Genomic DNA, 17,025 nt, shown 5'->3' on the forward strand with positions numbered 1-17,025 from the left:
AAATTTAATCTTAAAATAACAATCTTTAAAAAAAAAAAAAACACTTAATGTTAGTTTCATCTCAAATTCCGTTAATGCTAAGTTTTACTGTTTACATCTCAAACCTTGTAAAGGTTTTGAACAATTGTGAATTGAAGTCAGAGCAGATTTGAGAGAGTACACTAATTAAGAGCAGGTTAAAAAAAAAAAACAAATTTATGATATTTATAAAATATCCTTCTTTGAGCAATACAGAGACATTTCAAATAGGTCACTGTCATTTATCTCAAAATCATTTAAATGTGTTAATTCTAAAGTTTTTCAACTTTCCTTAACATGATATATTTAAAAATTCAATTCTTAAATATCTTAGAAGTAAATCTGAAAACTAATCAAGTGTCCAAGGAGATATTCATAATGCAGTAACATTCAACTCAGAATTGATGCTTTTTCTTTTCTCTTTCCTTCCTTTTTCTTTTAATGCAAAGACTTCATATGAAAATTACAATTCAAAAACACTGTACAGAGTAATTTGAAAGTGGGCGCACTTTATTTTCAATATTACGTTAGCTATAGTTGAATGTTAATAATACACAGTTACCTTGAAATCTTAAGAGTTATAAAAATCGGGAAAACACCATACATGCTGTTACATAGATTCTGAGCCACATTCTCACAGATGTTTTATGGAGTTTTAGAGTTCTGAGATGTGTTGGTGTAAACTATCTGCAAGAATACGGTGTGCGATTCAGCTGTGTTAAGACATGAATGGTGTTTAACCAGTGTGTATGACTCTTAAGACTCCAAGATAATGTATAACAAAAACAACACTAATATAATGTTGAAAATAAAAAGGGGTACACACATTTTCCAACCACTCTGCATTAGTAAAGAAATTAAATATTAGCTACATGTTTTAAAATGAACACAATTTACAATGAGCTCATAGTTTTCATAAAAGTTTATAAAATGCTTTGACAATGAGACTTGATTGTAATACAATTCAATACTTTCACATCTTTCGCAAATCAAGGACAACAATCTGCAAAATAACAAGAAATGATTAATCAAAAATTAAACACCTATATTATAACAATACAAATTGATTGTTAACAGGAAACTGGCACATTTTGCATTAATATAATTGAAAGCAGCCAGATGTAGAGTTAAAAATGTTGTTTTGAATGTCACTTTTATGACACATCCAAATTTCAAAAACTATTCACTTTAACTGAATTTGAACAAAAATTTTAAGATTTGACAAATGTTTGAAGTCTTCACTAAGTATAAATTCCATTAGTATAAAAGGAGAACCTCAGCATTTGCAATATTTTAAGTAATTTCTTTTCTCACATGTAAAATGTATTTTTTTTTTTAAAAAAAGCTAAATTCTTTAACTAAGTTTAAATAATAACAAAAAATATTCATCCATATTTTAGAGATTGACATTAAATATTTTGAAAAAAATCAAATTCTCCCTGTGGATGCAAAAAAAGATTGCATTTCAATTCATAGCAGCTGCAAATGTTAGTTGCAGCTGCTAAAGAAAAAAAAAGTTCCATTATAAAAGCATTTGCTACGCTGAAGCATTTGCAATGGCTTTGGCTAGAAAGATTCACTCGTACCTATACATACTCGCACACATCATGCATAAATAAGCAAAAAAAAAAAAAAACATGGAAAAGTGAACAAGTAGTGTGAGACTTAAACCAGGTTTATTCCAGAACATAGTGTTCGATTACTGACATTCAACATAACAGCAAGCCACATGGATCAGTTTCGCAGGGCCCTATGTTGAGCACTTCAGTTTTAAGAGTACTAGAATTTCCCTATTTCTGTATTCTATTGTCCGACTAAAGATCTTTAGTTTCCAAAACCTTCACCAAATTAAGATAAACTGTGATAAATTTAACATTAAAATTTTCATGAGTGGTTGAAACAAACTCTGATGCAATTGATTTGCGTCTTTTGAGTGGGCATAGCAAAATCAAGAACGTGCAAGTCCTCTACTATAGAATCTAAAATGTAAGAAATGTAGAAAATAATGGTAAATTCAAATTTAGTAATGTCCAAGCAGTAAAATCACCTTGCAAAAAAAGAGGCGAGCAGCTCCTACAGAAGCAAATGCAGTGGGATTTCAAAATTCAGATTAATTTTTGGGATTGTTCAATTTTCCAGTTTTAATAGTTTTTTTAATGCAATACTTTTAAATCACTCAAGATTTCTAATGTTCTTTGAGCTACTGGGACTTTCTTTGTCTAGGACAGTTTTCCCTGACTTTAAATAAATTTCCATGACTTTTAATGAAAATATTAATTTTCAATGACTTTTGCAGGTCTAAAACTTGTTAACTCTTTTTTCATGACTTTCCAAGATTTTCATGACTTGTAAGAACTCTGTAAAACTGCCTGGTAGTCATGCTCTTAAACAGCTTATTACAATTCCAATATTAAACTTGATAACCATGCATAAAATAACTCCAATTTAGTTCTTTCAGTTATTTTCTAATAAAGTGCATAGTACTTTTTCGGTTACAATTCAATGCGTCAAGTCTTCCGTATCATAACACCGCAACTTTTGGTCATATGCCATCAAAATGGGGAAGCTGTGAAAAATTAAGATCTCTGCTATTGGATTCAGCACCCTTGATGTATGCAAAAACCACGTATCAATTTCTTTTCTGAAAAAATAAGTTTGTACCATTCCCTTATTAATAACTAGCTGCGTTGCCCTGCTTTGCCCGGTCTACCTTGAAAAAAAACCATTGCGTCAAGGGAAGTATCTTCAATAACCAGGATTAAATGAAAGAAAAAAACCATCATGCACAATTTTCTAGCCAAACAATGAGAAAAGATACTAAAATACTTTCAAGAAATTAAAATAAAATGAGAAAGTTGGATTTAAAAGGCGCAACCATGGAAACACAAAATAAAATAAGTTTAAGAACTGAAAATGAGAAAGATGGAAATAAACAATGGAATCAAAAAGCGTTACCATAGAAACTCAAAATAAAATGGTTAAAAACTTGAATGGAGAACAGATTTTTGAACTTTATTAATTCGCTTGTAACTTTTTTTCTAATGGAGATAGAGGGTTATACTTTTCGACCTTAGGTCGAGTTAGATCTGGAGTAAAAAAAGCAGCTTTTTCCAATGCTGTCAAACAGAAAACTGTGGAACAATTCCTTCACTTTTTATTAATGGATTTAATGAAGAAAGTAGTGCCTAAATTTCAACTAAGCCTAAAAAAATTCGAGCTAAAAACGTAAAAAACTCCCGTCGCAATAAAGTTAGAGCATTGGAACAAATTGCGTAGAACGCAGAAAATTTTTCCCTTTCCAACGATATATAATATTACTATTTGCGAGTAATTTTTCACCCCCGCTAGAACGAGATTCGACTTACCCGAAATGGCTATAACGCGAATTTTTCTCAAGTAATGAATTTGACACATCCCTCGCGTAAGTCAAGACTCAACTGTAATTTTGTGAAAAATCAAATAATTTTGCAAAAAAAAAGTATATATATAATATGTGTATATATATCTATATATATATATATATATATATATATGTGTATATATATCTATATATATATATTATATATATATATATATATATATAAACCTTTTTTTGTTAAAACGAAATTTTAGAATTTAGAAATGGCACAAACTGCATCATTTAAACTTAAAGTTAAGTGTTTCCTTCTTCTATGCTGAGAATATCATTCTGGGGTTTTTTGCTAGTATTTGGCGGGGGGGGGGGCGGCATCGATCTCTCAAGTATCAATATTTATCTACCATTTTCATTACGTTAAATTATACTGGAAATATTTCCATATGATATTTAAAATAATTGTAACAAAAAAATTAAATTCAGACAAGGGTTCAGTATTTAACTTTTTGACCCAAGACACTCTTAGTACATAATAAAGTGAAGCACAGAATTTCGTCTAAAACTTATAAATCCATGATTTTAACAAAATTAAAAGAGATCTTATTTGTTTACCTCTTAACAAACTACATCAAAAATTCGAAATATCGGATTCCCATAGCGGATGTAAAAAGATCACAATTCTCAAAGTGAAGGCATCAAAAGTATAAAAACGGCTTGTAAAAGAAATATTTTTCATAAAATTATTTTAAAATTGCATTTTAGAGTCCTATCTAATGCAATCCGAGTGCTTACCAATGCCTTTTCAGAAAAGTTTACAACAACACCAAAAGTGCTTACCAATGCCTTTTCACAAAAGTTTACAACAACACCGCAGCTAATTAGATGTGATAAAACAAACAATATTATTTAAAACCAAACTTTTTTTCAGCTGTTAATTTCTTTCCGAGATACAAACAATAAGCATTATATTTATTTGGCAGTAGCAATTATTTATGGCTTGCAGGAGCATCACAAGAGTGCCGATTTTTCTTTCTTTGCAAAATTAGCAGATTTTATATAAGCTGATCCCTTTAATTTGACTTGTAAAAAGGTTCCAAAAATTATTAGTTTTACATACGGAAATATGCGTTATTTTGCTTTCAGATTTGATCTTTCAATAAACAATTTGTGAAAGATCCGTTCTTGTTTATCACAATTTTGTGAAGGGTCCGTTTTGGTTGATCAAAATTTTGTGAAAGGTCCGTTTTGGTTGATCGGATTTTTGTGAAGGGTCCGTTAAGGGATCCAAATACCCTCTGGCCAGGGGGTTGCAGAAAAAATATTGTAATGGCAGAGTTTTAACATGCCTGTTTCTGATGAAGTCTCATGTTTAAGCGGTTTCAAGCAAATTTTGCTCCTTTTTTATTCATTTGTCTCTCGCACATTCTATAGTCTCAACATGAAAATATTTGCATACTTGCTGACACATTTTACATTTAAAGAATTTATTCCGTCATTGCAAAGCGCCGGTTTTAGCGCTTGAGAATGATACTCCTGAAGCCATGCTGAAAAAGCTCTACTTATGAATACAATGTCCTCTGATGGAAGAATTTGAAAGCATTCGTTTCCTCAATCCTCAGATGTTTTTTATCGGGAAGGTTGATTAAACTTGATGAAAATATTACATGGAGCATATGTGAGCATCTGAAATATTTTGATGATTAGTTTCTTTTCCATTTGAGTCCGATGAAGAGCTACTGCCCTTCTCGTGTGTTGAGTCAAAAATGCATAGAAGTGAGATTGCACTGTTGTTTGTTGTTATAATTTTCACACTACATAGACTACAATTCACTTCGAGCTTCATTGTTGAAAAATAAAAAGAATGGCTAGCAACCCTAAAATACCACAGGAAGGATAGAAAGTTAATTACTGTTAGGACTCGATCGGTGCCGATGGATCAACAATTTAGGCATCGGCATCGGCGGCCGATGCTAACTTGCAGGAAACATCGGCCCATCGGCCTTAAAATACATCAAAAACCCAATGGAATAGGCCGATGTTTTTTTTTTAAAGGACCTTTGCTGTTTTTACTTTTTAATACAAAGTAAATAGAGTTTTTGATTTTTGGGAGTTTAAAATTGTTTACTTAAATTTCAGTATGAATTTCTATTTTAGTCACCCCTGAAAGAATTTTTAATACTACATTCAGGTACCAAACAAGTTAATTATTGCGTTGTTTCTTGCAGTTGGATGTATGTATATATCTCTCATAAGTCATAACTCAAAGATGGTAAGCTGTAGAAGGTTAAGTTTTTGCATGTGGGGTGTGCGTACGTTCCAGTTGTGTGCTTCCCTTTCTGTCTTCGATTGGGTGTTCTGAAAAGCCGGTTTACTCATTTTTTGTAGCTATTAATTACTTATTTCAATGTAAAACTAATATAGTGTCTCAGACTGACGATCATTTGGTGATACATTGGAAACCATGGAAACAAATATGAGATGTCAAAACCGGTTTTTGTGTCATTTTGGTAGATTCCCGTTGAACCGACGGTAATTTTTAATTTTTCGATATTTTTAATATGAATCACATTAATGCAGTCTTTTCTGTATCGCTTCGGTGGAGCTACAAGTTTGGGGCCCATCGAAATACATTTTGGGGCCCCATTTCTCTATCACAGAAGTTGTAAAACATTTATCATAAGCATTTTTGTAACTCCTACGGTGTCCCTATAGTTATGGGGCCTTTCGTGCAGTTGCAACATTTGCTATATTTTAAATCCGCCACTGCACGTCAAAACAAACTCGGGTGCAAGTTTAAAAAGGTTTTTTCTGCTCCATTTTTATGATTATTTTGAACTCGATTTTTTACGACTATTTTTTGAATTTCTGAGAACACTTGCGTGCCCCTCCTCCCACTACCTCAATTTCTGAAATTAAACTCTAGTTGTACTTCTGAGTTCTTTAAATTAACAATATTTAGATATTTTTTTATTCAAACTTTATCTATTGTTTAGAAAGAATTTAGAGCATTAATGTAAGAAATTGATTAAAGACGTTTTGAATGGTGACATAATTCGAAAATCCAAGGGACTTTTGAATTTTTTCTTCAGAAGTGCTGAAGTAGATTCAGAAACTCTTCCGAGGCGTTGGTGGTAGCGGTTCTGTACTTAAAAAATGAGGCCTAAGTTGGGGCCGAAGTGTGAGTTACTCCAAAATCAGAGGGTGACCCCCCCCCCCCACCCTCCCTCGTCGTTTCAAGCATTTCTAAAATATTTATAGCGATTATTTATTTTGGTCAAGAAATGTCATTTTGCGTATTTCTCATACTTGTTTCACCTATATTTCGTAATGCGCCTTCTTTTTTGCATCATTAATAGCGATCTTTTTTTTTCTGTTGTAAGTAACGATTTTTATATATTTACAATAAAATCAATGAATCAGTTATTTTCGTTTTTTATAGAAAAGTTTCAAGGATTTTCTATTATGCATTTTTTAAAATTTCAGAAAATTATTGTTAAATTTAAAAATTTAATTTGAACTTGTTTGTAAAGCTTCATAAACGATTAAACAATCAAATTGTTCAATATTATTTGTGCAAACATCAGATCAAGTAGTATATTTATTTCGGTTATTAACTTGGTGTAAATATTGAGTTTTTTTATTGTAGCTGCGTTTTAAGAACCTCGCTCTTTTCATATCCATTTCGTTTTTTAGCAAAATGTATGTCACTATGATAGCTTTTATGAAAAATGCAAACTTTTCTATTCATAAATTTTAAATAAGTACAAAAATATTCCTATTATGATTTAATATTGTAATTTATCTGATACCTTTTTTGTTTAATTTGATGACTAAAAAATGTCTACGTGCAATCTTTCCACTTTAATTGCGTAATTTGTTGACGGTTTCATAGTTTTATTTTTATTATTTGTTTTATTTATTTTTATTGTTATTATTATTTTTTTTGAATGATTAAATAACATATTTTAATGTTTTTAAACTATTTTTAGTGTACCTAAATCCATACATTATTACAATATTACTGAAATCTTAGTTATATGTTCAATTTAAAAAAAACAATCTATTGGTTATTAAACAGTCTCTTTGTTTTTCTTCCTTTTTTTTTTCATTCTTTTCTTTTTTTTTTTTTTTTTTTGGCTGTTGTTCTTTCTCTTTCATCATACAAATACAAATACAAATGTGACGACCAGCAACAGGCTCTGGGCCCTGCTAGGCTGGTCCTAGTCAATTAATTAGTCCCCAATGAAGATCAATGGCCCTCTTAAAGCTATCCACTCCCTTGCTCATTACCGCCTCTTCCGGTAAGCTATTCCAAGTGCCCACGACCCTGCTAAAGTAGTAGTTTTTCCTGATTTCCAAGTTAGCCTGAGATTTAAATAGCTTAAAACAATGACCCCTTGTCCTGCTTTCCCCGCAAAAATTTAATCCATTTACATCTTTCATTTTGATAAATTTAAATAACTGAATCATGTCCCCTCTGACTCTCCTTTGCTCTAGGCTATACATGTTAAGCCTATTAAGTCTGGTATCATAATCTAAATCTGAGAGTCCCCTTACTAATTTAAGGAGAAGCATAACTACACCCTATACAGATTGTACGTAGTACGATCCAAAAGTTCGGGAACAAGCTGTATAGAACCTTACTCAAAATAGTTCACATTACCGAAGCACGTCCACCTTTAAAAGGTCACCTTGAGGGACTATGTACTTCTGCCAGTGTTCATAAAACTTCTGGAATCAGTCCTGGAAGCCATTTTTCGCTACCTTCTATGATGCAGCTTTATCTTCTCCTGACAGAAGAAAGCGACGTCCATGCAAATGTTTTTTTTTTTTGGCTGGGAACAAGTAAAAGTCACTCGGAGCTAAGCCTCAACATGAAACTCGCCTTCTTCCCCACAATGAAGTTAAAGCAGCAGCGCAAGAAGCCTTACAGGAGGTTGCGAAAAATGTCTTCCACAGGAGTGCTTCTAAAAGCTATACGAACGTTGGCAGAAGTGCATAGTCGTCCATGGTGACTATTTTGTTGATAGATGTGCTTCGGGAATGTGAACTATTCAGGGTAAGGTTTTATACAACTTGTCCCTGAACTTTTAGATCATACTACGTACGTATGTGTTTTTAACATACTATTTCATAACGTTTTTGAGTGACGCAAGTTTACGCACATGAAGACATCACAAGAGAATTTGCGATAATTAACTGAGGAGGCGTTCAAAATGGATATTTCGGTCATCTATATGTTCTTAAGTACATATGCATGTACAAATGTGCCGGAAATACTTTATGAAATTTAAATTGGGTGATCGTAAAATAGAAATTTAGGTTGAAATCTGTTTTTTTTTTTGTGATTATATCATTCCTTATTCGTAGAAAGGAAATAAAGTGAAATGAATAAACGATCCTTTAAATCCCTGATAATCTTAATAATTTATTTCTGTTTGATATTTTTTTTTTTTTTTGTTTTGCCATCGGCCAACGGCATCGGCCATCGGCAATCGGCCATTTGGAGGAAAACAATTGGCCATCGGCCATCTTTGAACAATCGGCATCGGCCCATCGGCCAAAAAATGCCATCGGTCGAGCCCTAATTACTTTAGTAACTTTTAGTGGGTGAAAGTCTGGCAGTGTGAGGTTTACGCAGTAAAAAAAAATATTCAACGGATTTTAACCATGCAACTTAATTTGTGCTATATGTAAATAAAGAGTTTGCGTAAAAAATTTCTCTTGTTATAGGTGAGATTAAAAATATCTGTTTTGTTAAAAATCACCTTTTGTGTTAAAATTAGATTAAAAGCATTTATTGAAAAATAGATGCTTTATTATTTTTTAATATACGCATTTTACTCCGCCCCTATAGCATAATTACAAAAAAAATCTTCAGTAGTCAAATGATTAACATACACAGTATATCTTTATGAAACAGCTAGGCTAGTAGTACTTTTCAAGAAGACTTAAACCTAGAGATCTTTCTCATTTTACTGGAAGAAAAAAGTTCATTTGCTTAATCTGAAGCAGCTCCCTGAAAGATAATTTTTTAATTGACTTCTGATTTAGTGATAGAGGTAAATATAACCTTGTGTCAGAAAAATTTCCGCAAACTTTGAGCCTCTTTGTTCCACTAAAATTCCATTCTAAATTTTTTTTCAAAGTTGATAAAAACTCAATGCAGAATAATCATTTTTTTTTTTTTTTTGGTGAATTTGTTTGGCATTCATTTTCTAGTGATCATTTTAGATCGTAGCAATATTTGTAATTCTAAATTTTGTAATTATGTTTTCGTTCTTGTTGTTCACTATGGAGCAGCATCAAACTAAAAAAAAATCTCCCAAATTTTATTGTCCATGTGTGCAAGCTTTTTTTTTTTTTTTTGCTTGTTTCTTATTACCTAGTACCCAAGGGGTTCGCCAACTTCTTTCGGAGTTTGGGAGGGGTTCCCAAGGGGGAAAAAGGTTGGGAACCATTGATGTAAAGGCATATCTGATGCAGTTGGAAACAAAGGGATGTAAGTGGCAAAATTAAAAATTTGGAGATAACCAGTAAAATAGTAGGTGATCCTCTACCCTGTCTTGGGACAAGAGATAGTACCAGTAGCATTGGTAGGTGCTGTTATACAGCATGATTCAGAAAAACTTTATAATGAAAGCCTACCTAGGACCTTATCTTTAAAGGCATTTTACTTAAATCTTGAAAATGTCCACTTACATCCCTTAGCTTCTCACTAGTGGTGCGACATCGATGGCAAAACATCGATGTTTCAAAATATCGATGTTAGACATTAAAACATAGATGGTATTGATGCATCGACCAAAAAACATCGATGTTTTCAAACATCAATGTTATAAAACATCGATCTTTTTATCAATATATAACATACATTTTTGAATGTACTACACTGCAGATTTACATATATGATTATCTCAAACAAATGTTTCTTAGTAGATCAGTAAACTCTTTTGGCATTGCGTCAATTAGTTAAATTATAGCTATTATTTAAGAAATTTCTAAGCAGCCGAAGGATATATTGACAATACAGAACCTCTCTCAAGTCATGTATACAATTTAATAAGAATAATTTTGCGACATCTTGATACTAAAATAATACAAACGAGCTGATGTGTGCATCACATGACTTCCTTTTACTCCAATTTTAATGTCAGTTTCCCATTATTTGCAATTTTAATGTAATTCAATAGTTTACTCTCTAAATATCACCACCAGTAGCCAAATTAAAACCAAATTTAAAAAAAAAAACAAAAACCGCCAAGTTTTTCGCCAAGTTGGCGACAAACTTGGCGACCAAAAGACTGGCGATATATCGCCAAGTGTCCGCCAAATTTTAAAACCACTTGAGTATACATTGAAATTAACAGTGATTTCCCCCAAAAAAGGGGCAAAAGATCCCCTTAAAAACACCCGAAAGCAACCAAAAGGGGAGGTGCACAACTAGACCCCACTTGGAGTCTACATGCCAAATTTCAACTTTCTAGGACATACCGTTCTTGAGTTCTGCGACATACATATGCACGCACATACGTACATACGGACGTCACGAGAAAAGTCTTTGTAATTAACTCGGGGAAATGTCAAAACGGATATTTCGAATGTTTATACGTTCTTAGGCACTTATTCGCGTGTGATCGGGTTGAAAAAAAAACTCAACTTTAATTCGGGGGTGAGCAAAATGGAAATTAAGGCCGAATTTTGAGTGAATTTTTTTTCGCGAATGCAATACTTCCTTTTTGGTAAAAGGAAGTAAAACTGATTGTAAGACATGCAACCATTAATACAAACTAGTATAATGCTAAGAAAATATTTTCAAACTGAATAAAACTAAAATTAAATCTACATCAAAAATGAATCTAAGAAAAAATGTATCATAGCGCTTACCGTCAGTTGAATGATGAGACAGAGTTGTGCAAATTATACTATAAATACAGAATTAATTCTAACAACTATTTTTTAAGAAAAAAAAATGTGTTGTACTGTTAGTGCTACATAATTAAACACAAATTGTAAGTAAAATGGGGACGAACTGTTGGGGAAAACCAATAAGTATTATAATCCTCAATATTTCGGAAGTCAGTAGAAAAAAAAAATAAATCAGACAAGAGGAAGTTTTCCTGCCACCACTCCGTTTATGTTTATAATATCATTGAAAAAAATCCCTATGTTTATTTTGAATGCATTCATTACTCCGTTGAAGCGGAAATGGTTTTTGGAAATTTCAGATAATCTAAACACCGACAGCAGCCGATTTACTTTCTTTGATTTTTTTCTATATTATTTTCCAAGTAATGTGGATTCAGTATATTCTGAGCCTATTTTGCATGTTTTTCAATCGATGTTGCATCTCTGTGAGAAATTTTATTATAATTTTCAACAAAAAAAAACATCAACATCGAAAAATATCGGACCAAAAACGATGTTCCTAAAATATCGAAAGCAAAACATCGATGTTTAAACAAAAACATCAATGTTTCCAAAACATCGACATCGATGTCGCACTCCTACTTCTCACTGCCTCATTTGTCAAATTTCTTTACATCTATTAACACATTTTTTGCATTGAAAAAGGAATTCATTACAACTTTGAAACAAGTGTCAGCAGGAATTTACAAATTTTCACTTTGAATTGTTGTATGCACAAAGGTCATTTTAAATCACTATAACACTTGGACAAAATAAGGGAAAATCAGACAGATTAATGTTACAAATATCACATAAAAATATGTAAAAAATCTTGATAAAGTAAAGCTATGAAAGTTGAAGCTTGAATTAGCAAGAGACGACTGCTTTTTGTACATAAAAAAAATCTATAGTGTGATATACAATACTTCACAATAAAAAACAGAAGTACAATAAAAAATCACAAAAAAAGCTAGAGAAAACATAAGAAACTTAAAAACTACTTTTTAACATTGCAATAAACTTACACTTCCATCAGAAGCACTAGCACCAACTTTGTCACCTCTTGAGTTCCAACAAACTTCAAAAATACCACCAGTTCCTTTGTAGCAGTGAATTATTTGACCGGTCTATTGATAAGAAAATATCTTATTATCTAACAACTAAACTGCTTGTAAAACAAAATTAAATAGTCATTGATAAATCATGTAGGGCTGTCTTAGACTTTTTGAAAATTCGAGATCATATACAGTCAATTTGCGATAACTCGAGTCTAAAGGGACTTATTCGCCTTAACACTAGTTACGATTTTCGACATTTTAATATTAAAAACCATCAAATATTTTAATTAATATGCACATATATCAGACAAATTACAGAACTTAAAAGTTTTTAATTGCCATTGCACAGTTTAATCAAAAATATTGAGAGAAAAAAATCAAAAGCAAATCTTGCTTTTTATTTTTAAATCATATTTTCTTAAAACTGTCCATCATTTAAACACAGCGACGTCTATACCGTCTCAACTCTCTATATACTTTTGGAGAATCTCAAGAGAAGAACAAGCTTCTGAAATGCTAGGGACCGGCACCTCTGATATTTCATCTTCATCAGAGTATTCACTCTCTTCTTCTGCGGTCAGTATTTGTTCGTTTCCTTCCATGAGCACAGGATCACTGTGTGCTCATTTGAAGAAGCCACACTTTAGGGAACAATTTTTTACTGTATCTTTCGAAATGCCATTGTTCCAGGCACTAGAAAGCAATCTCATAGCTTCTAGCACATCCATCTTGAATGTGCTTAAATTGTTTTCAATGGCGTTAATCATTTTTGCCACAGATCTCTTTCCATATGCCTGATTTAAACATTTTATGACACCTTGATCCATCGGTTGCAATATGCTGTAGTGTTTGTCGGTAGAAACTGCAAATTTACAGACTTCAAATTTTGTACATCGCAATGTGTAGGACATTTATCCACAAAAACCATCGCTTTTCGTTTTTCGGCACTAAATTTATGACCCAACTTTTGTATGTATTCTTCAAATAAACTTGACGTCATCCATGCCTTTTTATTGAATCTGTAATCTAGAGGACACATTTTCATTCTTAAAGCAAAGTGGATTTTGGTATTTTCCAACAACTAATAAAAGCAGTTTTTCAGTCTGAGATGCATTTGCACAAACTAGAACAGTCAGACGTTCTTTGCTCATTTTCCCACCGGAACAACACTCATCTTTAAACATCCTCTTGTTTGGAAGACATTTAAAAAATAAACCCATTTTGTCAATCTTAAAGACATCATTTTCATTATATCCTTGCAGTAAATGTGGTAGTGTTTCATTTATCCATTTATCGCAAACTTCTTGGGGAATAGTTTTGGATTCTCCGTGAAGATTTCTGAAGATGAAGATGTGTCTGGTCTTGAACTTCTCCAGCCATCCAGCACTGGCATGGATATTTTCCTTGTTCAGTAATATAGCAAAGTTCGTTGCTTTCTCACGCAGCAAACATCTTAATATATAAAAATCTTCTGTGCGGACGTTTGTCCCCATAAGGCTTTTAAACGGCTGGACCGATTTTGATCAAATTTTTTGTGTGTAATTAAGTTACGGCGAGCATGGTTTCGAAGCGCGAGGGATCGAATCAGACACGTTTTTGTTAATTAATTAATTAATTTAATCATTGGATGGTTATATCTCCCAAATGATTAATATTTATTTTAACCTATTATTGAGCGAGAACTGAAATAAATATTTAACTTGTTGCCAAAGGACAATAAGAAAGTCAGCTCTGCTTTTTGTAATGAAATTTTCTACTGTGATATGTCAATTGAGAAAAGATAAAACGTAGAGAGAGAGAGTGAAGCCTTCATTTCTCTTGAAAGCTACGATTTTAGGTTCCGAGATATATTTTAAGTACCGGAAGGGGTTCACGCAAAACGTTTGTTTTGTCGTCGTAATTGAACCATGTGGCCTGATCGACGCTTTAGGTTTTCCTAACCAAATGATCAGAAAGTACTGTACCTAGCAACATTTTTCGCGGCTCATTCTTTCTCGGCTGAAATCCATCTGAGTTTTGGCACCAATGTCAAGAATACTTTAAGGATTATCTAACTAATCAGTACATTATTAAAGGAAAAGATGATGGAATTTGCAGACAAAACAAATTTTATTTCGTCCAGATAAATTACAACAGGGAGAGTTCTCTACAAAAAAGATCAGTGCAGTGGAAGATCTTTATCTTTAGTGGAAAGAACAAATTAGGCAATATATGAAGTTTTAAACGTTGTTGTTCAAAAGATCGGACCGCTAATTGGTCGGAGTTGGCTTCGCTCACTGATCGGCTGAATTACAGTAACGTGGTGGCTTGGCGACTTTGGCTATAAACAATAGAGTTGCGTGATCATTTGTTTAAGTTTTAAAGCTACTGTTAATGTAATTTATTGTATTTTTTTGTTTATTTGGCAAAATATTTCAAATTTCAAAGAATTGTTTTTCGTTTTTGAAGAGTTTTTGGTCATTTTAGTTGAAGAATGTGTTTATTTTACATCGGGAGGGGGAGGGATGAGTGATTTTCGCTTATTCATAGAACTGTTTTTACCTTTATCATTTTTTTCATTTTTTTAAACGAGATCCTTTCAATTGTTTCATTATTTTTCATTTGGGGGATGTTACAGCGGGATTTTCCGTTTGTTCTAGATGGGTAGTTAGTTTTTTACACTTAATATCTGAGGGCGCTTTTTATCCTTTGAGTATGGCTGAAGGAACAAACCATCAAGTACGGGAGAAAATATAGTTTATTAAAGAACTGCTCAGTGGGCATTAGATAAATCAAGTTGTAATAAATATACACATTCTGACACCAAGCAGCTTAAAACATTTTCTTTTTACTTATTTTCTTCAACAAAACGGTTCAAAAACTTGGTACTTTATTAAAATTTTTTAACTTTTTAATTTACAAAGATTGAACAGAATGTCTGTTGGGTCTTCTAGTCTACTTATAGAAATGGCATGGTCTTGATTTCGATACTGCTGGAACCACTTGAATAGAGCTGATTACTTCAAGAAAGGTGCACATCTTCATTCATTTCAAATTTCGATTCATGGATTTGTGCCGCTTTAGAAGTTTCTCTTTTTCTTTTAATATCGTTGACAAACTTTGAGAAATAGTAATATTTGAGTTATCGCGAATTGACTGTATTATACAAAATACTTTGAAGTTTACATTGAATATAAGAAAAATAAACAAAAATACAGTACAATACAGAATAGAATTATAGTATGTATACAGCAAGGTAATGAATACCGTATAACACGTAGTCTGTAAAGGCTGAGAATGTTTAGGCTAAAGTCTTAACAATGTGAGGAGAGCAAAATAATTATGTCTTGATAAATTAAATATTTGAAAAAGTTCGGAAGTAGCAAATAAAATTCAAAAGCAACACATTAAAGTGATAAATTTCTCTTTTTTTAAGTAAATAAGTGATCTAAGGCACAATTGTATGAAGATATAACGAGTAAGTATTTCCCATGTGCAAAAATAGTATGTTTATCAGAGAAAGTTTATCTGTTGGAATCCTTTTTAACAGTGGTTTTTAGAGAAAGCATTGATTAAATTACTTAAAAACCTAAATTCAACTATAAAAAAAAGCTTCAATGTTGCTAACTTTTAAAATTATATTAGAAGAATATTACATATTGGCATTATAATATATTTATGAGTTACCTGTGTTGACCATATGTGAACACATTTGTCAAATGAACCACTTGCTAAATATTTTCCATCTGGACTGAATGCAACACTGTAGATTGGTTCTGTATGTCTGGTCAATGTGTACAGGCAAGAGCCATGTTCTACATCCCATAAGCGAACAGTAGAATCAAAAGACGCACTTAAAAAATAAAAAAAAGAGATCAAAACCACAGCCAAATGCATGCACTTATCACAGAAAAATTCAATTATTGAAAACATGTTTATGAAATTGCATCATGTAAAATGATTAAAAACAGTGTATCTATTTAAAGCAGGGGTTCCCAACCTGTGGGTCGTGATTCAAGGGCTGAAAAATGCATACCCTTCTCCCCCTCTGCCTTGTTTTATGACCAAGCGACGGCCTTGTGCACCCCTTCTAATGCTACGGAGCAACACCCAAGAACAAGTCCCCAGAATAAGATAAAAATCCTGTAGAATTAACTCCTCTGAAAATTTCAATAATTACATGGCTGTGCCATGAACCCCCCCCCCCCCACCCCCCTTCCCCCGTAGGAGCCTCTTTGAATTCTAGCATTTCCCTTTCAGTAACTACTTGTATTCCTTATTCAATACACGTTGTGATTTTGAGGATGGTCTTTCCATCGCAGCGAAAAAGCAGTTACAGTACATCTCTGTTTTAACAAAAAAATTGTTCATAGCAAGATTTTTAGTAAAAATCAATTTTTAATCAAACTATACCACTCTTTACAGTTTATTAAAAATAGAAAATGTAACTTGATGGAAAAATTCAAAGTAAGATGGAAGTGTGTGTTTGGGGGGAGGGGCATTTTGAAGTTTTGTCCCACCTCGGAAAATTCCTAGATCTGGCACTGAGTGTCTGTTACTGGGGGGTCAGACTTTTTTTTTGAAATTGAGCAAATAAAAATAGAATTAACGAATTCAGATAACCCAGAAGTTGCCAAATGTTGGATGAGATGTAGTTGCATGAGAGAAAAATAGTTTTAAAAAATCTAAATACATTTAAAAACTTGG

General features: G+C 32.4%; 1 protein-coding gene across 1 annotated transcript in view; it reads right to left on the reverse strand.

Annotated features, from left to right (window-relative positions):
* Positions 1 to 239: 239 nt before the first annotated feature.
* LOC129232341 (F-box-like/WD repeat-containing protein TBL1X) overlaps positions 240 to 17,025 on the reverse strand; it is a 31,417-nt gene continuing 14,631 nt past the window's right edge. The window contains exons 10-12 of the mRNA XM_054866493.1: positions 16,006 to 16,171; positions 12,307 to 12,408; positions 240 to 1,021 (exon numbers count right to left, since the gene is read on the reverse strand). Coding sequence (XP_054722468.1) covers positions 992 to 1,021; positions 12,307 to 12,408; positions 16,006 to 16,171 — 298 coding nt within the window. The 3' untranslated portion in view covers positions 240 to 991. The remainder of the gene's footprint in view (positions 1,022 to 12,306; positions 12,409 to 16,005; positions 16,172 to 17,025) is intronic.

The sequence above is a fragment of the Uloborus diversus genome, unplaced genomic scaffold (assembly GCF_026930045.1).
Source record: "Uloborus diversus isolate 005 unplaced genomic scaffold, Udiv.v.3.1 scaffold_1167, whole genome shotgun sequence".
NCBI lineage: Eukaryota > Metazoa > Arthropoda > Arachnida > Araneae > Uloboridae > Uloborus > Uloborus diversus.